This window comes from Ambystoma mexicanum, chromosome 5p (genome assembly GCF_040938575.1).
Source record: "Ambystoma mexicanum isolate Mex_15411 chromosome 5p, UKY_AmexF1_1, whole genome shotgun sequence".
In the NCBI taxonomy this organism is placed as follows: Eukaryota; Metazoa; Chordata; class Amphibia; order Caudata; family Ambystomatidae; genus Ambystoma; species Ambystoma mexicanum.
In genome coordinates this window covers 889,666,882-889,694,540 of record NC_090930.1, presented here as the reverse complement: position 1 = coordinate 889,694,540, position 27,659 = coordinate 889,666,882, and the positions used below count along the sequence as shown (strand labels likewise).

Sequence of the window (27,659 nt, the reverse complement as noted above, 5' to 3'; positions counted from 1 at the left end):
GAAAAGGACTGATGAACGATGCGATGGGAGAAGCTAAGATGGGCGGGGTTACGGCCGCGTGCGGTACCCCGCATAAAGAGAGAGGAAGGACACATTTTTTTTTAAATGTGATGCTTTTAAAAAATGCTCCGGTCCCGTCCCACAAGACGGAGGAATGTCCCATAAGTATGGAGGAAAGGGGACAGGACGTAGGAGTAAGAGAAGGTGTGAGTGAGTGACTGGTGGGTGAATAACCATACATGTGGTAGTGTGTGTTTGAATTTTCTGGGTGGGGTTCGGTGTGTGCTTGTGTGGTGAATCCAATGTGAGCGAGTGCGAGAGGAGATGTATGGGTGAGTGACTGGTGGGTGAAAGGGGATGCATGTGTGTGTGTAAGGCCCTGGGAGACTGGGGATCACTGGAGCATTTCTGCCACATCCTTTATTGACTTTGCATGTTTTACTGGTATTTTTGGCCAAAGGCAAGTTCATGTGTGCCATTCACTGGCTAGACTGGCCATTTTTCTGCAGTCAGTTTAGCCATTGCCTACTGTGGCATGACATTTATTACTCTGCAGCTTTAAAAAAGCAAGCATGATTATCTCGCTCTGGCGTAGTGGCCTGTATATTCTTCACTGTAGTGTGACTTTTTATTAACTGATCATCTATGATGAATCAAGCAGTTCTTATGGGTTTGGACTGGCTGACAATGGAACCAGTTTGGACAGGTTTTCTTATGCCACTTTTAATGGCCAAACCACCGTGAGTATGTACATACATAGGAGTACTGGCATATATTGGCAGAGACAGTTTTGTGCCCAGTGCCAGTAATGATACTATAGAAAAACATCTTAAAGCGAACATAAGTATGGTTTTATATGGGAATACCAGCATATGTTGGTGGAGCCAGCATGGAAATATATGGGCAAAGCCAGCATACAAATATTTTTTTATACTGGCATATATTGCACAGACCGGCATGATAATGCATTGGGAAATGCCCTGTGCACTTTTGGTGACTTGCATCTATTGTACTTTTTGTTCATGATTTACCCTACAACCAACAAAACCGATTCTTGGCCTTTTACCCACATTTTCCCAAAAAGTGTGCTTTGTAATGCACCATTTTAACCCATTATTCAAAACATTTACTCTCGGGAGGGAGAAGAATCCCCCGGTCCCCCTAACCCATTTTCGTTAGTTTGGGCTCCCTCGCTCTGCTCAGTTACAATCATATACTACGGGCAAATATTTATACCCTTCAAAAAAAACAACTCATCAGCCATCACTGTGTTTTATGCCCCCTACTCTAACAAGGAGAAACAAATGGGGAACTACATACAGTGGAAGCCAAATACTAGAAAACCAATGTAGTATGTGCATAATCCATCTGCACCCTAACATATATATAGGGTATCCAGGCCTGGATTGGCCTATAGGTTAACAGCGCTAACCAGCATAGTAACGTGGGACCGTTTTTTGGTCAAAGTGGGTCCGTTTTATGAACAAAGTGGGACAGTGTGATCAGTTACTTCACCGTGGGACTGATATTTTTGACCAATGCTACAAACAAATATTTCAAATGCACTATTAGCAATTTTTACCAAAAACTGCCCGTTTGGCACTACTGAAAGAATACCATCTAAGGAATCAATTCCAATTTGCAACTTTGGGCCACTTTTTTTTTTAATGGTGCCCAAGCAAATTTGATGCACCAGTTCGACCCCGATGGAATCCATTTAACAATGGGAACAAATTAAATCAATATCTGAGTCCAGCTGTACCACATGAGTGAGCATTAATAAACGTCAGTGCTTAAGAAATTCAAGTGAAAAAAGAAACTCACATTACAATGGAGAAGACAGTACAACAACCAAGCAGCCACCAGTCAGGAAGGCATCCAAAAGATCCAAAGACCCTGTAGGCACACCAATTCCCAGAGGACCCCACACACAGTTATGCATATAGGCCATTACAAATGTGGTTCTCAGGTACACAGATATCAACTGTTGCCCAGGAAGCCTAGCATGACATTTGTCAAAATGCTGCCACATACTCGAAATGAAGAAATTACCCAGCCACCTTGGAAAGAGTTAAGAACATGAATAACGTTTGGAAGTGTGTAAGGTAAAGAGGGCACCTGTTCGGAACTCCATATCTTTTTGTAATGCGTTTCCTTGTGGTTCTTTCAGGTGGGCCATCTCCAAAATGCCATACTAATTCTGTTGCACATAGGTCAGCAGTCACTGCCTGGAAAACTATATTGGTGTCCGTCGCAAAAACAGTTCCAGTGGTAAGAACAGACACGGCTGCAAAAAAAACAGAAAACAGATTAGGGGCTAACCTTCTAAGGGCCTTCTGAAATGGCACAAAGGCAAAGGTCTGAAGGAAGACGCCCACCCGAACACTGCAATGCTGGGGGCCCCACTGGAACAAATAGGGATTCCAAGACGACATGAGAATCCCAGTATCCCAACTCTGGCATGGCAGCCAGTGGCCGCAGGGGTGAGAACAGACTACCGCATCACAGATAGTCTGAAGTGAAAATGGCAAGATGCGCAGGTTAAGGATGCCTTCACACCATTATCTTTTCAGTTCAGAGGTCGGATAAGATAGTAGCTGCTAGAAGAGTCGGCAGCGACTAGTCCAGCTCTTTAAATGCTGAATGGATGGTTATGGTCCACCTTGCACAAGCAGAACGAAAATAAAAATGTGAACTGAAAATGTTTCAGCCACTTTAAGACAACACTTGAGATCAGTTTTTGTGATTGAGAAATGAGTGCTATGGTGCTGTTATTCAGTGTCTAGAGCAGGCTCAAACATGAACTTTCAACCATTTTGAATTAAATAGGATGAGCATTCCAATATTTATGTTCAAGTGTGGCCAACACAGTCATCTACACTTTGAGATAGGAAATCTGACGTGGGATGCCGCTATTAATCCCTTCCATGCCGTCCAGAACACTTCTGACTGTTTAGGACGGGTCTGGGGAAGAACACAACATGTGTGCTTGTCTATCTATCAAAAGTGATCGTTGTATATTGTAGAGCCCAGGCCCATTTTTTATTAGCCCATCAGTGCATTACCTGTTAAAAAATAGTTTCACATTTTCCTAGTCCGAAATATTTGTTTTAATTGAAGATACACATCATTACGAAGTACCCCTAGTAATCAGTGCAAATAAATAGTAACCAAGCAACAACATCAAAAAACAGACTCATGTCTTCAGAAATAATGTGTTCTGCATATCTTACGCATTATACTTGGCAATCCTGAACGGAATTTAAGATGTCTTCCCAAGAGGCAAAGTTCTCACGTGCCAAGTGGCCCTGGGTAATCTGTGCACAAAGACACTTGAATATAGAAACTGGAATTTGCATTATCGGGTGGATGAGTAGCTAGTTTTTATTGACTGAATCATCTACAATTCTGACCATTGTCACCTCTCCCTCCACCCCCCCGAACTTCTAGCCTTCTAGATATTGAAACAACCTTCTTGACATTAAAAATAAAGTGCAGAATTTACAGCTAGACCACAAAATACTAAATATTCCATCACACAATTGCCTGCATTTTCTACATGAAGCAAATCTATGTGTCTTTGGTGGGCTGCTCCCCACTCGTATCTGGGGCGTTGATTCCCAGCAATGGACAATGCGAGTCTAATTTTCAGGGGTGCAGGGTACAAATAATTTGACATGGTATAAAAATCTTCATTGAGCCTGCAGGCACACTACACTTTTTTTGTTCAATTTTATTTAATACTCAAATTCAGGCGCATTATTGATGTTTGTGTGATGTAGCATTCTTATGCCCGCAGTTGATTTGTGATCCATCATCAGCATAAACTCTTCTATATCTCAGAAATGGATGTAGTCATCCTTCTATAAAGTCTTTCTAGTTCTGTATAGGCTTTCTAAAATGTGATATTAACTCCTGGATTTCATGAGCGGGCATTGGAGGTGTATTAATGTAAAACATGACATGAGGCTATACAACATTTCTCTTATGTGCTTCAAGGGTGCAGACATACAATTCTTGACAAAATGGTGGTAAATCGGTTGCCATAGACTTTTAGTAACATAAAAGTAAAGGAAAAACCCCATCTCTCCTTTCAACTAAGAGGGGTTTCCCTTTCTCTAATGAAATACTCAGGATGTCTGTCGAAACCAAAATAGTCCACTGTCCTGTGTCGAAACGCCTATTTCCAACCCTCATACTTACAACTAATAATGATAAGAAAAAGGGGACTTTCAGGCCTAGAGGAATGACTTCCTTTCTCTGGACAATGTCCAATTGCATGTGGGTATTCCACCTTGCGAGAATGGCTCCCTTCTCCGGATTCCGAAGACAACTTTCAAGTTCAATCAAAACAACTCCCTTTCCCTGGCCACCGTATTCACAATGCTAAGAGGACACCTCTCTTCTCTTGGCTTTCTCAAAACAAAACACCACCAGGGGGAATGACTCCATGCCCCTGGTCACAATGTTCACAATATCAAGAGACTGCCTCTCCTTTCTTGGCTGCTCAGATGGAGACACTGGGCCTCATTACAACCTTTCCGGTCCGGAAACAACGGTGCCGGTAGCACCGTACCAGCACCGTTTTCAGGACCGGCACATTCAGACCCGCGATGGCGTTAACAGTCACCACAAAGTGACCCCCATGGTGCTACAGCACCCGGTAGCCCCGTGACCAAAAACAGCGGGACGATTCGCCGGACGTCCCTGAATCACCGGCACAGCGGTATACTGGGTACATTATGAGTACCACCTACACAGAAACACTACCATTAAAATGGTGGTAGCACCGTGACCACTGCACCTGTAATACCGGCACCGCAGACCAGCCGTTAAAACAGTGCTAGGTGAGAAGCAACAGGCCCCATGTGGGCTAAATTTACCCAGCTGCACACCATTGGCCACTGGGAACCTACAAAAGGACCACACCCAACCCACCTCCCAACACAACCATGCTGACAGTCGGTCTAGCAGCAATTTGGATGGGAAATCTGCAAGCATCTATGGAGTTAGAAGCAGCACTGAGGCAGAGGAGGAGGTGTAGTTTTAGGAGGCAAATGAGGAACCCGGTGGCCATCCCAAACATCATTGTACAGCAGGTACCACCCTGTAGGCAGCCACCAATAGCCCGCATCAGGGCCTCACCCTTGAACCTGACCCCCAAGTCAAATCCACACATTATACCGCGTTTGACAGGGCCACAATATTATCAATCGTCACCCTCATCAATGATGACATCTGCAGCATAATTAACATCTGGACTGCAATTCTACCCTTGCTGAAGGTAGTGTTGGTACTGCACTTCCTTGCAACTGGCACCTATCAGCACACCGTTGGTGAGCTGCACGGGCGGTCACAACCCTGTTTTCCAAGGATACTCTTCCAGGTACTGGATGCACTGCTGCGCCAGACCACATTGCCTTACCCCGAACCCGTGCAAAGGTCAATGCCACCAAAGTGGCCTTCCATGCTCTTGCTGGCACTCCCAATTGCATTGGTGCCTTAGATTGCACTCATGTGGAGTTGACTGCCAGACATGCCATTGAGGCGGTCTATCGAAATTGGAAACAATTCCACTCCCTGAATGTGCAGATGGTCTGTGATGCACAACAACTCATCACGCATTACGGTGCACGTTTCCCGGGGTCGACACACGACTCAAATCGTATTGCGGAACTCCACTTTGCCAGGGTAAATGGCACGTTATGTGGAGGAGAACACCTGGCTGTTGGGTGAGTGGAATGACCAATGCAGGAGCTGTGTGTAGTGGGGGGGTGGAGGATAGACACTCACCAGTCTCTCCCTGGCTGTTGGGTGAGTAGAATGACCAATGCAGGAGCTGTGTGTATTGGGGGTGGGGGGGGCAAAAAGACACTCACCAGAGTTCAACCAGCTTACCGCTGCAATAGGTACATGCCATTTAGCCATGTCATGGGAAACCATATACTGGCTAATGGAAATACCCCCTAACCATGGAGTGGCACACCATGCAATGTTGACAAGGGAGTATGGTCACCGATGATAAAAGTAGCAGGTGCTCCCATGTGCTCAATGGCTATTTCTCCCGCTCTGCACAGCAGTTTCTTCACTCCTGTGCGCTGCGGGTGCTTGACGCCGATTTTGTCAGCACCTTGCAAGACATGAGGCACCTAGTACATAGGAAGGAATAAGACATGTAGTTGCTTACCAGGCCATCAGGAATGCAGACATTGAGCAGGACAAATAGTCTCAGTAGGAATGAGTGAGCCAAGTGTGTAATATTGAACAGTTGATCCAAAACTATTTTGCAGTATGCATTATGAAATCTGTGGCCTGTACTATGTTGTGTGCTAACATTATACAGAGACTGTGTTCATGCTATCATCGCCAACACCAAATTCCCGCAAAAAAAATTCAATCACCTTTCTGTCACTCCCATGCAGGTGATGCTGGCTACCCCGTCATGCCATGGCTCATGACACCAGTCAGACGACCATGGAACAGGCATGAGGACGACTACTACCGGGGACGGGCATGAGAGCGGACCTTTGGACTGCTGAAGGCCAGGTTCCGCTACCTCAGCAGATCTGACGGGGAAATTGCTGTACAGCCCCGCAAAGGTCTGCAAAATTGTGCTGGCATGTGCCACGCTGCACAATATGTGTATACGCAGGAACATTCCACTGCCCTCGGACATGGAGCCAGCAGATGAGGAGGATGAGGACGATAATGGTGGGATGGGTGTGCCACGACGGCAGGGTGCCATGGATGAACAACAAGCAAGGGGAGCACTTATTAACAATTTTTTTCTGAACAAACATCACATCCACATGGAGCACATTAAAATACACATCGTTTGTAACACTTTGATTAAATAATTAATACACACACCGAAGAAGGATTGTCCACTCGTAATTCAGATTAATAACCCAGTGTGTTATGAGAAAAATAATTGAAATGCGTGCTACAAAAATACACGCCCAAATGTACCCACCCACCTGCCAGGCCCAAACTACCTATCCTCACTATGGACCTCACGCACCCCACCGCCCAAACATACCCACGCACCTCCCAGGCTCCAGACACAATATGCCAACATGTGAAACAATTGTGACTCAAACAGCACTACTTCTTGCCACGTTTGGCCCCAAGTTTTTCTCTCTGAGATGTCTCAAACCTGCATGGACCTCCTCCTGGGGCTGCCTATGAGCTCGATGGTGTGGTGCTGGTGGAGGACATTGTGGGGTTATGTGGGGGTAGGCGCGTCATGATGGCCTGCAGGGCCAGCAACATTGCTTATGCAATGTTTGACTGGACACTGTTGCCCTCACTGACCTTCCGTTTCATTAGCATGTTTGAAGTGGCACAACACCCAATGGCACGTGCAACCTGGCAGACAATGTTCTGGTTGCTCTCGTGCTGCAGCCTAGATTCCTCACGTTGCAGTCTGGACTCCCCGAGGTGCTGCTCGACCAGTGTGGCCAGCATGTCCTGCCATTCCTCAATCCTTTGGAGACGACCACTGATATCCTGCAGAGATGGAGTTGGGGAGCGCGCATGGGACTCCTGAGGCTCGTTGGGCTGAATGCGGCCAGTTGATCAGGGGTGTTGGGGTTCTCCTCGCTGCCTAATCCAGATGGATCAGCAGGCTGTTCCTCTTGACTGCTGTCCGTGATATGGGACTCGGCCTGGTGTGGTGGTGGTGCACTTCCCGGTGGGATAGCAGTGGCAGCAGGGGTGTTGGGCTATGGTATGCCTGCTGTGTCCCAGGGGCAGCACAGGTGTTGGCCTGGGGTGCCTGCTGTGTCCCAGGGGCAGCAGGAGTTGTGGTCTCTTGGGAGTGGTGTACCTGGGCCGTTGTGACTTCATGGATGGCCGAGGTGCCTGCAGCTGATGTTGACTGATGTGCTGGCCAACGTGCACGTCCCGTCTCCCTCGACATCCCTGGTTGTCCGACATCGGTATCAGATGATGCTCCTGTGGATGAATGTTAGGCATGCTGTTAGTGGACTGACAGGATGGGTATAGTACACTTACATGCAACACAGTCATCGCGCAACATGACATTGTGGTTACCCGCGTTGATGTGTGGTGCATTGTCATTTGAGTGTTTATGGGTGCACTTGGGTGCAGGCCATCGGATTAGCTTTGCACTGTATTGGGGGTGGGGGGCATGGGAGTACTGTGTGCGCTCAGGGTGGTGTGGACTGTGATATGTGTCTTTCAGTGCATTGATGGGGGGGCGTAGGATTAACTTGAATCAGCTTCATATTTGTGCACTTTCTGTACTCACCAGCCTCGCCAGGTGTCCCACCTCCTGCTTCCGCTGTACTGACTCCCTCAATACCCTAGAGGTGCAGCACACTGCTGCACTTTTCCTCCCATGGGAGCAGTTTTAGGGGTGAGCGAGGTCCGCCACCTGTTGCTGACCATTGTCATCTGTGGGCTGCCATAAGGTTCTGCACACTTAGGCGCAGGTCATCCCATCTCTTACGCAGTCCTTGACGCTGCGGGCTGTGACACCCACAGCTGTCACCTTCTCAGCCCATATGGCCTTGCGCCTCAGCTGCATGCTGTGCTGTTGGTCATCTGAAAATAGCTCTCCTTCATTTTCAATGATGTGGTCTACCAGCATGTTGAATTCTGTTTCACTGAAGCAGGGCTTGCGCACACAGACTTGTGGGATTCTGGATGCCATGTCCCTCTGTATGTTTGGCCGCTCACTGTTGCTGGATACCTTCTGGTACAGGAGGATTGCAGTGGATTGTGATTTTTGTAATGGCCACCGCCCTCTTTCTTGTTCCGGCGATCACAGTATTTGCGGTTCTAGTGTTTCCGCAACATCAACATCGGTGGTGGTACATCCGTCTCCGCTGGTGTTTCAGTAATGGTGGTGGCACCGGTTCCGTGCATTGCTGATGTGCACGGCCGCCAAGCTGTAATCCTACCTTGTTTCCGCCACCACGTGGTGATGGAAACGGTACCGCCGCCATCATGGTAACACCAGATTTTTTACTCCGGACTTGCAACGAGGGCCACTGTCTCAAGTGTCCCAGTCTCACCAGACTACTTGGTCTCCCAGTTTCTTACCAAATACTGGGACTATGAAGATTATGGTGGAGGCAGTTTTCAAAGCTAAGAATTTCTTAGGCTTCCGTTGTCGTTAAGGAAAGCAGCTGGTTCACTAACCTGCCAGGCTTTCTGTCGGGTGCCATAACCCTTTGTTGATTTCCTTCATCTCCATTTTTTCTAGGCAAACCAGGTTTCCAAATATCTTAAGTACTGTCATGAGGAAAACGTTGTTTAGTAAATATGGGTGCCAGACACAGCTTCCATTATGCAGCGCTTTCTGACACTCTCATACTTGCCAAGCCTACTGATTTAGGCAGTAGGCTACTGCTTTTTAAGCAGTCCTACCGCCTACAGATTTGGGTGCACAGAGGCAATCGTACCGAGAGAAAGGAACATCTTTGAATCCACAAGAATCTACACACAAGGGAAAAAAAGAAAAAAAGAAAAAAAGGAAAAAAAAGGGAAAAAGAACAAAAGGAAGACAAATAGAGAGCCGATGAGAGAGAAAATTGAATACCAATCAATACTGAATCAGAATTATGAGAAACATGACAAGGAATCTCCCCTGAGGAACCGTGGCTAAAGTCATGGGGAAACACGTGTTGGGAGACAATTTGGGAGACAAAGTTTGTTTATTGAAACTTTAAGTGTATGGAGTATCCAGAACCTATACTGAATAAACAAATTGGAATTAACACAACCAAGTGATTGAGTAATTCTTCCCAAGGAGCGCACTAAAGGGTACCAACTTTATTTCTCGGAATTGTACATATATTGCTGCAGCCACAATACAGGCACCCCTGGTGCAGACCCTTGGCCATCTGAGAAAGGAACCAGAGAGGCACAAAGGCTTCGCTCTAGATAGGAACTCAAGCCGACATTGGCTGCAACATCTGTTTTTTTCAAAAAGGTTTCCAAATATCTTAAGTACTGTCATGAGGAAAACGTTGTTTAGTAAATATGGGTGCCAGACACAGCTTCCATTATGCAGCGCTTTCTGACACTCTCATACTTGCCAAGCCTACTGATTTAGGCAGTAGGCTACTGCTTTTTAAGCAGTCCTACCGCCTACAGATTTGGGTGACAGATCCTACTGCTTTTTACAGGGGCAGGTAATTTATGTGACTAAGGCAGACTGCATGAGACCAGCCCAGGACAAAGCATGCAACACATTCGTTATTCTGTCTGTGCATTGGGCGCGTAAGTGATTACCTTGAGTGATGGGCTCAGGCCAATCGAGTGACCTGACAGCTACATGACTCTGGCCGGGACAGGCCTTAGGTGAACTGCCAGTGAAGTGGCAGATCAGTACCACCATCACACATCATCTGCATATCAGATTGAGGAGGGAATCAGTCTAAACGTTATTCAGTTATTCATCTTGCACTGCAGGAGTAAATATGTATTGCCCATGCTGCTGCTACAGAGCAGTGGCAGACGTTGCCTACCAGCTCTGTGTGATTACCTTCTGTGAAATTAGGTAATTGAATTTGGTGTTAAGTTAGCATTCAGAATTATACATTTTAAACATTTGTACATCTTTCCGTGTTGTGTTATTTGATGGGTTGTGTATTTTAAAATGCTCCTGTTGTGCCAACAATGTATGTTTTGTATTCTCCTGTGATGTAATTGTTCTGCGAAGTATTTTTGAAACTTGAAAAATCCTACATCTTTTTGGCCACAGGATGTTGGCAAGTATGCACTCTTCGGAGTGTTTCCCGGCGTCCCAACCCCCTGCTGTGGGCCCACTGGCTCTATTTGTCAGCCTCTGGCCTTCTCAACCTCGTTTGGGTGTTTCCTTGGCTCACACGGCTTCACGTCCGCTCGGGAGACCTTCCCAGCATGCAAGATGGTATTCCTTAGGCGTCCCAGCTCCCTGGACCACCGGGGAAGTTCCCGCTCCTTCCCATCTCAGAACAGCCTCCCCAGAGCTCCCGAGGACATGCCTCTCACCAGGTTACAGTCTCTTCCTTCCCTACTTCTCCACTGGATTGCACTCTGGCTGCCGAACTGCCAGTCTCTACCCGGAGGAAGTCTCTGTCTCTGTTTTGCCTCTTCTCTTTCAAATGAATTGGGAAAATAGGGTGATGCCAAATACTAGACCGTGCACCTCAGTTCTCACAGGTGTTCCTCATTGATCGGTCCCCCTCCTTCGCCTCAGTACTAAATTCATTTATGCATGGGAAAACAGTATTCTTCTTCGTCTCAGTGTTTTCTGGGAAACTAACTTTTAAGAATCCTGCAGAACCCCCACTAAAACCCTGCCTAAAGTCTCCTCCCAGGTGGCCAGGAGTGGGCAGACTCTTACTGAACCTAATCCTGGGGGTGGTGTACTGCGGGAGGATCACCTTGGTGGAGACAAGGACCTAGGGCAGTTGGGAGATTTCACAAGGTGAGACACTGTATTTCTCCTTCAAGAGGAATACTTGTACCACAGACTTAGAGGAGGAATTGGCTTATTGCCATTTTAATATATTGCAACCTCCTACTAAAGATGAAAAGGTAAATTCCAAAGAAGTGACTGAGAAACCGGAGGTGTTTCTCCAATGCTATTCCTCAGGATCCCGGACTCATGGGAGGGCCATCACTCTTGGATCCCCAACCCTGGAGTCAGACAAGCGAGCGAGGATTACTTGGAAAGGGGGCTCCTTGCGGACTGCGGGAGGAGCGCTGTTGGGCGAGACGCAGTATCTTTTTTTCTGCATACATCCCTACCCGACAACCCATTTGTCTTTATGGGATATAGTCATCAGAGTTTCGTCCTACTCCATCCTTTTCCCTTACAGAAAAGACGACGGCACCAACAGGGGAAACCAGGACCATCCCTTAACCCCAATGCAAATTTTTCTTCTCCTTCCGTGAAACCCATTTCTCAGCAACCTTCCATTCATACCCCCTTTTCTGACAAAAATCTACCCTATTTCTCTTTCCCTTCAAAAGGACACTACAACTCCCATAATCCCCCAATCCCATTCTTCTACTAGAATACCAAAAGACTGAGACGAGGATGAGAGGGACTAAGAGTATGAAGATTACAAAAGGAAAACTTACTAAGAGATCGGCCAAAGTGTTCGCTGAAGTGTAGCTGTTTGCTGGAAGAACCCTCTACAGCCAGAGATTGCAGATATTGTATGGAAATATGGCATTTACTGCTGTTCTATTATAGCTTTGCCCCCGCTTGAGAAGCAGCAACATATAAGGTTGGGCAAGGGCAGCAACCGCAAGTACACTTTCAAGTTAAGGTATTAACCATGTTTGAATGGAATTTTAGTGACTGCATGTGCCCTGATAATATAGCGCACCTTGTCCACTTGGTAGCGTATGGACTTACGAGTACATTGATTGGTTTCTCTCCCGTCCCATTTCTTTGAGCCCAGTGATGTGGTTTGGCCCCACCCTCCCTGGTCAGCTGTCGACCCCCTCCTTGTGCGACCTGCCGCGGTGGAGATTTGTTTCTCGCCGCTGTCGGCTTGCAGTGTTTGACATCTGAGTAAAGAGCAGCAACAGGCTCTTTCTAATCCAAGTAACTACAGACGATATATCGGGTCCCTGGTTTTGTGAATTAAACTAATTAGCCAGTCGCTCCATTACACAGGGTGATCCTGCTACCACTAAGACACTGAGAACAAACTCTCCCATTCTGACAGCAGGTTGTCCTATTAACGAGGACAGGCAAGGTCAGGCAGACCCAACCCATACCAAACACCTGCAGACAATTAACATCTCACAGGTGCATGAAAGGAGCCTGCAGGGGTAGAGAAGGGAGTTGCTCTTGGGAAGTCAGGAGGAAGGCTGCAAGGCAGAGTCCGGCAGAGGATCCCTACCCAAGTACCAAGCACTCAGAGAGCGAGCTGCGATGCTGGACGGTGCCTGGAAGCCAGAGCAGAGAGAGCAGCTCATAGCGGGACAAGTCCAGACCAGCACCCAATTATCTGGGGCATTGATAAACAGAGGAAGAAGTGCATTCTGGGAATGGTAGTGCACAGCCTCCTGGGTGAATGACAGAGTTTGGAAGGAAAGACAAACAAAGAAGGATCTGCTTCCCTCCCGGGTGAACGAAGGAGTTGGGGAGGAAGGAGGGGTACTTGGTGAGACCCTGACCTCAGCCCAAGAAAGCACCAGACCCTGCTTATCAGCGCTGGGCCACCCAGGTGAGTCTAAGAGAGAGAGGAACCCAGGTGCATGTGTGTGGCTGAAGCATAATGGAACTAATGATCTCAGTCCAAGTGTATTATGGGACTGGTAGTTTTTTCAGCAAAAGATTAAAACCCTGAAAATCAGTAGCAGAATGGGCCGGCTGAATTGAGTGTGTCTTTTTTCGTAAGGCTCTGCGAACCGAATGGGTCGAAGTTGTCATGTTGAGGTACATGTAAAATCCTCGCACATTCTAAAGTCTTCGACAAGGAAACCAAGGCAAGGAAGAAGACTTGTGCCCGAATGAGGGGAGCCTACAGTGAACAGCGATTTGTTTGATGTGAACTATAAAGCAGGCTTGAGCCCGGCTGAGGGGGGCCTACCGTTAACCTTTCTGATTGTGTTGTGGAACTACCGAGACCAAGAGACACTGGGGTAAATACCATAAGGGAGAGCTAAAGTGAAAGTCGAAGTGGTCCTGTGGAAGTTTTGTTATGCTCACCTAGTCTCTGCGGGGGTGTTGGGGCACGGTCGGAGCCCTCCCTCGACTTGGCTCCCCTGGATCGACTCTCTCCGCCAGCTGCTGCGGAATCAACCGTTCTGGATGCTGGTATTGCCCCTGAGAGAAGATGAGAGGCAATGAGAATGGCGTGGTGGTGTCGTGAATTCCCTCAACCCTTTCGTGCCAAAACGAAGTGCGCAAGCGTTTTTCCATGTAAGCTCACCTGTTTTGTAACGCTGAGCTCTCCGTCCTGCTTCTTGTAGCAGGGGCGCGGTGAGTGGACCTAGTTGCTTCACTGGTCCGTGGAAGTGGCGATCCAGACCGGCTGCGACCAACCACTTAGAAGATAAGTCTTTTGGTTATGATTATTGTTAGTTTATTATAATGTCTTTTGCCGTGATTGTAAATAATAATTCTTGCAATGTCTTTTCTCTTCCCAATAGGTGTGAAGATGGCAGATCGGAGTCACGGAGCGAGTCGGGGGATTCCCTTGAGGATGATGGAGCCCTCGAATTAGCTGGTAAGTTGGCACTTAAAATAGGACTCTAGACTCAGGTATGGGGCGGCCAAGCGTTAGTTATTTAAGTGACCTCTAACCTGTTGTTCTTTTCCCCTTGCAGGAGAAGTCTGGCGGCTTTGAGCTGAGCCTGGATGCTCGGAGGCTGCTCCGCGGCTGCAGGATGAAGGTACTGCGAAGATGAAGAGAAGAAGTGGAGCTCCGGCGTAGCTGGACGCCCGGATCAGGTGAGGAAAGGCTCCGACAGCGATGGGAGACGGGTAAGATGCGCACACAGCGAAGGAGCGGCTGGAATCAGGTAAGGTGCGCAGTCAGCGATGGAGAGGCTGGAATCAGGTAAGGTGGGTCTTCAGCGATGGAGTAGCTGGAATCAAGTGGATGCACGACGAGATGAAGAACAGGTAGGGCCAGCGGTAAGCGTTACGCTGCAGAAAGCAGAACACGAAGCAGAGGCATGCGAGCGGGATGGCCTTAAATAGGCTGGCTCCGGCCCCTCCCTTTGGCCCCGCCTTGTGGCTCCACCTTGCCACTCCCAGAGGTTCTTGCACATGCCCTCCAATGATAGTATATGGCCACGCCCGGCCCTGATGCACGTGCCTTAGGCACAGAGTGTGAAAAGCACACTTTTCCATGAGCCTGGCGCCTGAGGTTTCAGGACTGGGTCCATTTGTACCCTCGAGGTGAGGAAGGCCGGGACCCTTGTCCAATGGCCATGACAAGTTTATGGGAAAAACCTTGCACATTCAAAAGTCTTCGACATCAGTGAAAGGTCCGAGCCTGACTGAGGGAGACCTGGAACCTGAAATAATTTAGGGGAAGAGAACCCCTAACGAATGTGAATAAAGCTTGGGGAAGGGAGCCCCTGCAAGTGTTGTGATTGCGAGGTCCAAGCCCAGCTGAGGGAGATCTACGTTGAATCAGTTACTTTTGGTGAGCAGTCTGAGCCCTACTGAGGGAGACCTATGTGAACTGTTGATGCCTTGAGAGATCTGAGCCCGACAGAGGGAGACCTACGTGAATTTAGTTGAACTGTGAAAGAACTTTTTGGTGACTTTAACGTGGAAGGGCCACCGGGCCTCGACCCACGTTTTGAACTGCTTTTTTTTTAATAACCTGAGCCAGAGTGTGTCATCCTGTCTACGGGGGCCGCCTTATTCTGTGCCGTCCAACGTGGGGAGGAGAGCCGGCTCAGCCATCTTGATCCTTTATGTTAATAACACTGACTTTCCTTTGCATACACATTCCCCTTTACACACTTTTTGTATAAGATATAGGGCAGGCATTTATTTTTATTTAGTATAGGCCATTTTGATTTGACATAGACTGACTAGGACTGTTTCTTTCCTTATTTCAGTGGTCAAGATTACTCCCATTCTAGCATTATGGAAAGTTAGGATTTTTTCCTAACCCCTTGAAAACTGTTCAATAAACACTTTTGAACTTGCTCTTTGTGTTGCGTTCTTAGTTTTGATACCATGTGTTCCTCGCATGACTCAATCTAGTGTTGAACCAGAAGAACAAACTTTTACACCCCTAAATCCCCATATCCTCCACAATACCAAAGGTATGTCAAAAGGAACGATGAACATGTGACTTTTCCTGTCCCATCCATCTCTCAAAAGGTTATACCTTATAACTCCTCTTTCAATAATATCAGAGGAGGAAAAATCATCCTTAAACCTTTTAAAGACGTAAATATACTGAATGTTTCTAAAGTCGACTGCATGTTCCAGAATCCCTCATGGGCTGTGATGAAGAAGAGCGCTGGGGGCGGCATGCAGGAGCTAAGGACAGGCAGGCAAGCCTAATAGCTTTTGGCAAGGTCAGGAAATCAGTCTAAAGGGTCTATACCTGAAGCCAATTAACCCACCTGAGGGGCATAAAAGGCTGCAGAAGAAAGAAGCAGTTGAAGGAAGCTGGAGCAGGAGCTGGAAGGTTGGCAGTAGCAGAAGCAGAAAAAGCAGAGCATAAGGAAGGTAGTTCACAAGGAAGTGTGACCACAGAAGGGATGCCGGAGTAGAGGAAAAGCAGATTTTACCTGCAGACTCCCAGTTGGTCCTGTGCTCACAAACCCCGTTTGGCTGTGGCAGCATTGGAAGAGATTGGAAGAAACAGGCAGTCTTTCCAGGTGTGCCTAATTGCTGGGAATGCAGAGCTGCCTGTGTGCAGAAGCAAGCCGAAGGAAACTGGAGAGAGAGAGAGAGAGAGGAAGGCTCTCCCTTAATGAGGCCAGATCGGAGACACCCGTGCAGCAGAGGGGTGTGTCCCCTAAGAGTGCCCATAGTAGTAGCAGTAGAAGAAGTCAAACCGAGAAGCAGAAGCAGTCGGGAGCTGCAGTGATTATGGGGTTGGTAAAGAGAAGCTCTGTATCCCAAATCGTTAGGAATACCTTGCCGTTAACTGTAGCCAGCTTAATTTGGACTCATGTACACATAAAAAGTGAAAAGAAGTTGTTCACGGAAGTGGGAAGTCGTTCCAACAAGATTGTTATACTGAAAATGCAAATGCATAGCCCAAATGATATGAATAGTATGTTGGCCAGAAGCAAATCGCATCATGTGACAAACATTGCAAACCGTGAAACCCGAATGTGACCATTGGGAGTCCATTTTGTAAATGCCGGCCATTTTCGTTTTGGTAATGCTTTGCAAATATATTCTATGCTTCAGATCCACACACGGTGCAAGGCCACAGCCTGAACTCTGAAATGCCAACGTAGACAGGAATGCAGATCCGTACAGAAATACATTGTTTTCCTCTCCTGGAGGCCTTGAAGTTGTGCAAAGAGCTGCGCCTAATCAGTACCCCAGGTGCTGGTTGGTCTTGCAAGCGCTGTTGTAAAATGCAGTTAAATGCGAATTATATGCAACTAACGGTGCTCCTTCACGGAGTATGGTATTTTCTCTGCCTCAGAACTGTCTGACCCTTAGCTCATGAGCCGCAGCGACCAGATAACGTTGGTTGGAATGTCTCCCTGCTAGAACATATCCTCCCCTGCGCCAGTGCCCAGTGTTCCCCATAACAGAAAACTGTCTCTGCAGCCTTTGCTAGAATACTAATGTTTAGACTGAAATTACATGCATAGCTCTCAATTACCGAACCCTAGCTTGTTCGTCATGTATAAGGGTGGGCCGAATGATATTGTAAAGGATGTTGTATTATGTATATATATGACTGCTTTGGCGCTGCTCGCCCTCTCTCTCAATCTCACGGTGTCTGGGAACACACGTCGTGAGGGGTTGAGACCCGGTCAGCCGACTGAGATACTTTATGAATAAACCAGACTTGTTTGGCATTCGAACCTCACGACTATCGTGTCATTTAGTACATGGTTACTGTGCCTTTATTCCATATATGGTCAAACAAGATGTTTTGCCCTCCTCAAACTCTTTAATTTAGATATATTTTGCACTTACGGAGTTCCCCAATGCCCTTAATAAGGAAGGAAGGCAAGGCAGTTTTCGGAACTCAAGAATTAATTCACAGTATTTTTCCAGAGAAGATCACAATCAGTAACATTCCACAGCTGCTCGGCCAGTGCAGCCACTGAAACTCAATGATTTGTAAAAAACTCCTGGTTTCTCATGAGAGCCGACAAGCCTTGCTTTCAGCTTCTTGTGGAATGCACAACAAAGCTTGGTCTGAACACAAAACAAGCCATCTGTCCACGGCTTCAGCAAACGCATACTGTGTTCAGAAATAGGCTTTTATTTCAGATTGGAGTCAAATGTTCACTTGTGTTTCCAGTATGCATTTCAGCTAGACTCCATATTGGAATCAAAGAAATTAAAAATTTTAAATGCATTACACAAGGTAAATGTAACACATGCTTATATTAACAAAGCTGAAGTACTTGTGTGTAAAGAAAGCATTTATTTTCCAAATTGCTAGATGTAACCTGTTGCCAAGCGGTTGCATGTCTCCGATTAAAGAGGAGAACGTTGCCGGTAAACTTTATAAAATAGAACTTGACTTTCCCGCTTTGTTACAAGTTTGCTTAACATTAGAAGAGGTCACGCTTTAACCTGTGTTTCCCGATTACCTTGGAGGCATAAAGCTGACCAAAAGGAAGGTACACTCATATTTTAAAATGATCAATAAACATCAAACCGAAATCGGGTGTGCCTAATTTTGTTTCTATTAAGAGAAGTGCTTCTCGTAACATCTTGAACACTGAAGTAGAAGTTGTATAAGTGGTTGAAGTTGAACGAAGAACAAGTATTAACCAAGCCAGTAGACCAAACCCTGTTAAAGTGAAACCAGCTCCATTTAACTGAATACCACTGTTTTAAAGTTGCTGAAGCTGTTGTACCCCCAGAGTCCTCTGATACAAAGGTGACAAGGTTATTCAAAGCTGGAAGAGTGGCACTGCAGCTTTGGGGTAACCACTGGAGGTATAAGAGTGTATATGAATCTGGGGAAGGGAGCTGGGGTACTTGTTAAAAGAAACTCATTAAAATCTGTGACACAGACTGTTCAAGTCGAAAAGAAGCAGTCTGGGAGCTAAAGACAGGTTTTCGGGTAGCTGCAAGACAAAAGGAAAGGCAAAGATGCTGTCCTTTCTTGCCATACACAAGTGCTTTGCCAACCAGTAGAGGTTGAAGAGTCTTGTTGAAGTTGCCTAAAATTCTAAGTCGCAGTAGTAGAACTGGGATTGTCAATACTTTTGTCACAATTGTGTTAGTTGAACGTAGTAGAAGCAGTAGTCAACTGTGGAACAGGAGAGCCTGATCTCACAGTATTATTGGCAGATGGGAGTTGCTACGAAGAGAGCAAACCTTAAGCAGAATCATCCTGACAAATTGTTTATAGAGACACAGCAGAAGTTATAAGAAGATTTGTTCTTACTTTTGTCTTCATCCATTCTTTCCTGGAAGGAGGTTATCCAGGAATACCATTGGTGCTGTTTTCTTTTGTGTAACTTGAAAGGGGAATCTTTTCATCAAGTGAAGAACAAGCTGTTACAAATGTTTTTTTTATTTGTGTGAACTTTTGTTTCTATAGAACTTTAAGACTCGATTAAAGACTTTTTTTCCTTGGAAGAAATTGACTTGGAGACATTACTGGGAGATCCAGATCTGCCCAGGGCAAATAAGTCGTCGTCCAAGACTCTGGTTATTTGGTAACTTTTATTTATGTTGTTTGAATGTTTCTGTTTAGTGTGAGGGTTAGTTTTGTGTATGCTAGGCGGTTTTCCCTAAGATCTTAGACTAGGTAGGGAATCCCCTGGTGGAGTAGGTTTAGTTAGGGTTTATTTTATGATTTTATTTCAGATAAAATGTCAGCCCTTAAGAAAACTTAAAGTTGTGAGTCTCACATTACTGACCCCTCACATAACCCTCTCTATTTTACATGGATACACTGAGGAATGGGGAACTAATGTAAGAGGGTTATGGTTTGGTGTTCTCTCCTGGTTGTCGTCCCTAATTCCACATGGGGGATCCCTCTCCATGTGATCCTCCCTCTGTGTACCTGGCTTCATGAATAGGGGCTCCCCCCTAGGGGAGCAGGGACGACATCAGTCATAGTGTATACCGAAGAGCGTGTATCGGTAGAAGTGACAGCCAATATGGTTCTTATGCTGAAGCAAATAATATTTATAGTGAACTTAGATTGTGCCCAGTAATGCATATGCATGAGACTATTCTTCTCCAGTATTGGTGGGAAAGTGCAATATATATGGGAATTATCACAATATCCGAGGCCAGAAAAAGCGTAATTAACAGGTTATAATGCACTCCTCGCTGGAGAAATAAGTCTTACATTTGTGAGAGACAAATATTCTTCTACAGTGAAGATATCGCTCCTAGGACATTTTTAAGGCATGTATTTTACATATCAGGTTTTTATAGCAGAAAGTGAGCAGATTCAGCAATTTAGAATATGCTTTGGTTCCGAACAAGAGTGCAAATCTCAAGCGATGTGATGGTGTAGAGAAGACCAGTTATGCGTAAGGACACGCCCCTGCCTGTTCCCAAGCGACAGCGAACACATAGAATACGAAAGCTAGCATAAGGTGCCATTTTGTGTATTACACCGCCATGTAGAACGTAACAAGTAGTATTAGCGTTAATTTGCCACACTGTGCGGAGCTAGTTTGACACATTATAGGGAGGGTTAGGTTGCTGAATATCCAGAGGGAACGTAATAAATGGTGGTATGCACAGTTAGGTAGGGCACACACAAAACTACATTATGAATGACAAGAGAAACGCCATTTTTTCCATTTGCAAGGCCCTGCACAACATATTATTAAGAAAGCACAGCACTACCATTTAAATAGCTTAATAGGGATTTTTGTTTGTCCACGATCGTGTTCAGATGACTGAAGTGCCAAGGCTGAGTGAAAGGGAGGATAGCTGAAACTGCACGAATAGGTCTTTCACATGGGTTCACAGTTTAGATGGGCAACAATGAAGTTAGTTTTGTTGCTAGCAGAAATATACAATTTTCCATTGCCAGGTGCACGCAGTAATGTTTTCCAATAGCACCCTAGTAAGGTACAGCCACAGCCCCCCAATGGTGAAGGCAGTTCCACGCACGAAGAACACATTAATAGGATTGAATACATTGATAGCAGATCTCATACATTGGCCTCACACTATAAACATGAAGCTATGTACTTCATGACCCAATTAGATCAAACACCTGCAGGCAGCAAAATGTATCAGAGGGAGTACGGGGCGAGCAAAATGTCTGGGAAGTTGGGGCCCAGCATGTGGATGAGATGGGAGCGAGTTTTGAAAGTTATCTGGCCCAGGTGACGTTTTGTTTCTCCTTTCCCACCAGAAGATAATTGGACTGTTGTGGATAAGTGTAACGCCCAAGGCCACATCAGTAACAGGCACCAGTATTTTAACAATTTTCAGCAAGTTGTGGTGCCAACCTATCAGAGCACAGTCCAATGATGTCCGAGACATGATGTCTCGCATAGTGGGAGAGACTCTGGGCATACTGAAAGCTAATGATTGACCAATTGAAAAGAGAAATGTACATAAAATATATGTAACCTTATGTAAGCTTGCTTCTTCATGCATCTTGGTGTGCTCCCTTATTTTAGTTGGTGTGGATTGTTGAGTGTGTTTACAGAGGGATGAATGGAAAGTTTTCAGTAAATCAAAACTGCAGGCATTTCTGTAGGCAACTTTGATGAATCGCGGGATTCCCTATGAGGTTAGGGAGGTGAGCCCGCTATGCAATATCCTCCCTAAGGGTAGAGCCAAGCAGGACCTCACCGTCATAGACTCCTCCTTTGGGGACAAGGACTCCTGTTCCCGTGAAGAACTCCCTAAACCTAAGATCCCTGTTCTCTCTTCAAGAAGAATCCATGGAGAACAAGTTAAAGCTTTCTCTTGTCAACTAAGTATTTAATTAGCTCCTATGAGAGAAAACTCCAGAAGAACCGGGAAGAAGATGATTATGAGAGACAAAATGAGTCAGAGCCCGAAAGGGAAGACGAACTGGTGTGAGAGCCAAGGGAAGCCCCCTGACCAAGTCATAATTCAGGAAAGCAAATACCTGAAAAAAGAGAGACCACCAATTTCAAGTCAGTTGGCACTACTCAGCTGAGCAAGTCCAGGATGTGCGGCGTCCAATGCAAGTAGGAGAGTGAAGCCAGAACCCTAAGGCGAGACTTTGGGAAAGGGAGAACGGTCGAAACACTGAATCGAGGAAAGATGACACCAAATGGGAGAAGGTGATGAGACAACGCAAAGCTTTGGCGAGAAGTAGAGAGCGAGAACCGCAAAGTGGAGAGGACCAGGCTCGCACTGGCCTATAGGGCAATAGGCCCATGGCCGAACCAAAAACACAAAATGCTGGTGTGGGCCAGTTTTTCTGGTCAAAGTGGGCCACTTTCTTGGCCAATTCAGGCCAGGTTGATAGAGTTAATTCACTATGCGGCTAATAGGTTTGACCAGTGTTCTTTAAACAGAACAATTTGCATCACACTTCATCAAATAACTCCCCCTTGGTTACTATTCAAACAGTGTCACAAAAAGAATGAATAGTGATTTGCAAACGTGGGACACTTTTTCATTGGTGCCTGAGAAAAATGTATGGCCCAGTATGACCCTGGAGAGGGCGTGCAGTGAAGCGCCTTAACACCAAAGGGAGGAAGAGTGGTGGTGTGACCCCCGATGAGGAGCAGTGGACCAATGCATCCATAAACAACGCTGACACCATGGTAACAAAGTTGACTGAGGAAGAAGCGAGTGAGCGGGAGACAAAGCAACCATCTCTGGAGTTGCAGAAAAGCATTGAAGCTGTTCTGACACGAAGCAAAGGCAGTCCTTCTCCAGAAAGGACCCCAGTGACGTTACCCCAGCAAGATACAGGTAAACTGGGGAAAAAGGGAGAATCGGGAGGGGGACAGGAAAAAGCAATCATTAATTGAACGCCCATAATCGTCCCAGTATCAGGAAAATATTGGAAATACTGAGAGAAAGTAATAATCACCACAGAGATGTGTTTAACCCATCTCAGTGAGGAGAAGAAATTGAAACTAATGAGAGAGAGTTACAACGATTACAGAAATAATCCTACTCATCTCAGTATAGCAGAGCCAATAAAATGAAGTGAGAAAGAGTATGGGAACTGTGTAACCTGTGAAAATCAGGAAGAAAAGTATACAATAAAAGACTGGAAGAACTTTAGTGAAACGCAAGAGCATAGGCTTGAGATAGCCCAGGACATGAGAGATAATAAACCAGAAGGAAGCGCAAAAGACTAGGAGGAAAGGAAAAATAAAGGAAGAGGCCAACAACTGGAAGAGGCCAGTATCTTAACTGTACAGTCTAATGAGAGAGGTGGCTAAGTGTTTGCGAATTGCATATTGAACTGAACTTTGGGAATATCTCCCATAACAGGAAAAGGAAGTCATTCTCCAGTGCCTAAGTTCTTATAAGAGTGGTAGGGTCACAATAGACTAATTTTGGACAGTGGACGGAATCTGATTTGAGACTTGCACAGACGATTAACTAGCACCTTAGTTTTGTTAGGTAGGGAACTGGCCCACAGATTAGGGAAAGTTAAGACTTGTTCCCTTTTTCCGAGCTAAAATGGTACATAAGACTCTGTGTCCTCCTTCTGACCCACCAAACCATTGATTTTACCTTTCTGTAATGAAACTACAGACTGAAATAAAATGGCTTGGAGGGAGCTCAGAGCAGTGCCAGTGGTAAATGTGATGAATCCTATAGAGTCATCACTAATTCCCCGGCTGTGGCCTCCTTCCATGTGGCCACGGGATGGCAGCCATGACCTGATCCTGACCCTGGGGGGTGGTAATGTGAAGGAGGATCTTATGGAAGGAGACTACTACCGGGGGGAGGTGCCGACTCCATTGGAAGGGATGCAGTGTACCCCGCTTTCTTTTGGAGAAAACTCTGACACCCAAACTACTGATGGCACCCTGTCATTCTAGTCAAAATCCCCTTCTTACCTCCAACATGCACCCCACACACACACAAAATCTCCTGTTTTATGTGTTTTTCTAAATACAACCAACTCCTAAACAACCTTATTTTCCAAATCCCATAAACTTTAGGGACTTCAACTCCCATAAAGCCTCAAGTACTGAGACGAGGAAGGAGAGGGAGGAGTTGATGCAGATTGAAAGAAACCCAAAGTTCAATGTCCAGACTAGTTGTTTGTTTAAATCACAAGTGTACGGGACATTTAAAAATAGCATCCGCACTCCAAGTGAAAGCAGAACGGGACAGGACTGTGCCGAAAGAAGTCGAGAGAACAGGCACATCTATGCGGCAGCTCGCAAACGCTAGAATCACATACCAGCGTGGTGAGAAGGACCACCGTCGGAGTACCAGGAGCAGCAGAGGAGCCCTCGCAGATACGGCTGTGCTGAAAAGCAGTATTCTCCAGTCAAGGTCACAGTGAGAAGCCAGCAGAAGAGCGCAGAGCTGAAAGGAATGCTGGAGGAAGGTCTGTGTGTACAGGAGGCCGTCTCAGAGAGGAAGCTTCCTCGCAGAGACACGCCACAGATCAGGAAGGCAGCAAAGTACCAGTCAGTCTGCCCAGAGGCATTGAGGACCATAGGGCATACCGACAGGCATGTACACAAGTAAATGAATAAGAACATTTGAATACCGACCAGAAAAAGTGCAATGACAAAACTTGACAAGTCCCCACGCATGAGATGTCGATGTGGGGAAAATTGGAACAAGTATTACATTAGGCAAGCAAATAGAAAAACAGCAAAATTATTCAACGGTGGCATACTTAAAGGCAGTGAAAGTGAAAAGAAGTCCTTGTGAAAGAAGTACACCAGGCAGTTGACATTTGGGAAGGAGATACCGGGCAGGGAAGTATACCAGGAGTTCTGCAGGACCCCAGAGAAGGATTTATGGCAGGGGAGTATACCAGGCAATCCACCAAAAACATAGAAAGTTTTAAGACATTGTGTCAAGATACCTGGCAGGGGAATATACCAGGGGATCTAAGAAGGCCACAAGAAAGTCCTAGAAACCGAACATACTAGGTAGTTTTGAATGGAATACAACCTTTAAGATTTTGGGGAGGATTCCTGGCAGGAGAGTACACCAGGGAATCTGAAGAGCCCACCAAAGGATTCCTGGCAGGGGAGTATGCCAGGAGGTCCATTCAAGTTGTAGAAAGGAAATGTACCGGTGTTGCAAAATAACCTGGCAGCGAAGTAAACCAGGGAATCTAGAAAGCACATGGAAGAGGTTTTGGTGAGTAGAGGCACCAAGCGTTTGAAGTTGTGAAGTTGAAGAAAGACTTTTTGGGACACGATACCTGGCAGGGGAGTACACCAGAAAATTGGAGAAGCTTACAAGAGGATTCCTAATGAAGAAGCACATCTGGTAATCTGCCAAAGTACATAAGAAGTTAAATAAAGTTGTGTGGGATTTCTGATCTGACTAAAAACACTTGTAACTCCCATATAAAGAAAACCAAGAAGGAGCTGAATGTTGTAAAACTCTTTTGTGAATCCAGTACAAACAAACCAAGAAAGAGTTCAATGTTATGGAATCTATTGTTTGCACAAGAACGTTCTCAACCTAATTTAAAGAGCCAAAGGCACTGTTTGAAGGAGACACTTTTGCCATCCTACATGAAAATTAAGAAATGGTTATTTGAAAGACTTTTGCCATTCCACCTGAATAATCCAGGGGAAGGGAACCACCCTCTGGATGCAAGGGTTTCTCCTTGGAAAATGCTTTTCTGTTGGATTTACTAATTTACCTTTGATTATGAACACTTTTTTGCCAACTCTAAGTCAGAGACATTTCCTTACACTCTTAGTTGTTAATTTCTAGTGAGGGCCAGATTAGAATGTTTTGGCCACAAGTACAGTTTTATAAGATTAATGACTTGACACAGACTGATCTTTCATTTTAGTTTCCTAGGCAGGGACATTGTCATTAGGATAGGGATAGAGAGGTGTTCATCCAACCAGTTTCTATTGAATAAACATGTCTGAAACTGAGAGAACTCTACCTTTGTGTCCGCCTCTCATTTCTGACCCCTCACATAAACTTTGATTCAAAACCTTCAATCCATCTCTTCAGTGTTGAATCCGAACAGGAAAATTACATTTTCCACATTTTGTCAGCAGGTTTTAATAGGGCAAGCTTGTAACTTCATACTAATAAAGTCCATCACATCTATGTTAGCCTGTTTAAATGAAGGTTCTCTGCAGAAATGGGTTACAAATAGCCCAATATTAATCATGTCACATTCTACAACGTTTTCCTTGAGTGTGTGGCGTCACAGACCAAAGGATCTACGGAAAACCCAAAACAGTCACATGCATTGTACTTTTAATACATTTAACAGAAATGGGGTAGGAGTAAGGCCTATAAGGAAGGATGGGGCAGAACAGGACTTCTTCTCAATGCAACACGCTCAAGGAAAAGACGAACAAGTAGTATAGTCAACCTGTAGTCTAAAAGGACCATAGTCGCAAGTCCAAGCTCCCTAATCTACAATAGTTTGGGCTCAGGGTTATATCACCCTGCATAAAGAACACAATGTCACCGACAGCCTAGCGATGCTCTGGGTCCAGGATCCTTATGTGGTTTTCTGGGTGAACAGTAGCCCTCTTGAGCTTTGTACTCATCATTCAGATGACGGTTTATTTTTTCCTACCTGTCCCTGGTGGATTTTCAGGCGGCAGTCACTAATATAGTATCTCCAACAAAAGGCAGTGACATTAAAAAAGGGGGTCAGGACTCCTGTTCCATGATGGAACACCCTAACGCTCTTGCCCTCGAGACCATGAAACCCATGGAGTCTGCTGAGAAACAGTTTGAAAGCACTACTGTATGTTATTGCAATACCCTTTCCTTTCTTCCTGTAAGAATTGATACCACCCCGACAGGGGTGTAACGGCGCACATAGCCCACGGGCATCTAGGCGCTAGGACCAGCATGATAGCAAAGGAGTGGGGGGGGAGAGAAGAGTGGGGAATGTGTTAGTTGAGCAGATTGTTCTTGAGCGGTTTTCTGAATGCGTTGTAAGACGGTTAGTCTTCTTGGTGGGTAGGTAGCTTCTTCCAGAGTGACGGTGCACCGCCATGGAAGCTGGCCCCACCTGATCTAGACCACCTGAACCTAGGTGTGATAAGGCAATGATTGTAATAGGATCTGGCAGGTCTTGTGGATGAGGTCCTGTTTATTTTTCTGCAAGGTAGCGTGGTGCGTCATTCGACAGGCACCGGTGTGTGAGGGCCAGAATTTTGAAGTTGATTCTGTCCTTGACTGGCAGCCAGTGGGCAGTTTTTCTGACCTCAGAGATGTGGTCCTGTTTACCCATGTCAAGTGCAGGCCTGAGCGCATTGTTTTTTTATTGTTTGAGGTTTGTGTAGGTTCTATTCTGAGGTGCCACAGAGTAGGAGGTTGCAGTAGTCCAGTTCCGATCCTATGAGGGCCCTAGCAACTTCCGTACGGTTGGTGGTGGAGAGGAAAGGTTTGCTGGCATTAATAAGCTTGGTGGCATAAGCGGATGATGACACAATGTGGCTGACCTGGCGGGACATGATAATGGAAGAGTCGAGGTAGACGCCAAGGGTTTTAACGGAGCAGGTGACAGCAATGGCCTGGCCGTCAATGATGAAAGATTTGAAGTCATGAGGAGGTTTTGCCAGACGGGCAGGGGGCTCGATGAGGAGATGCTCTGTTTTGTCGTCATTGAGGAAGAGGCTGTGTGTGGCCATCCAGGATTGGATAGTTCTGTACACAGAATTAACTTTGAGGGTGTCGTTAGGTTGGTCCCCAGTAAGGAGGATGAGAATTTGGGTCTCGTCTGCTTAGTTTGTGTAAGAGATCCCTTGGGATTCGAGGTGGTCGAACAGGGGCTAAGTGTACACGTTGTAGAGGGTAGGCGAGACACAGGTGCCTTCAGGTAACCCGCAAGATGTGGATGAGGTGTCTTGGATTATGTTACACCAAGCAGTGTCTTTCAGGATGGTGG

At 46.0% G+C, this 27,659-nt stretch overlaps 1 protein-coding gene across 1 annotated transcript in view; it reads right to left on the bottom strand.

Moving 5' to 3' along the window:
- PKD1L1 (polycystin 1 like 1, transient receptor potential channel interacting) overlaps nucleotides 1-27,659 on the bottom strand; it is a 2,330,280-nt gene that overhangs the window by 1,973,608 nt on the left and 329,013 nt on the right. The window contains exon 5 of the mRNA XM_069613333.1: nucleotides 2,119-2,287. Within this exon, the coding sequence (XP_069469434.1) occupies nucleotides 2,119-2,287 (169 nt within the window). The remainder of the gene's footprint in view (nucleotides 1-2,118; nucleotides 2,288-27,659) is intronic.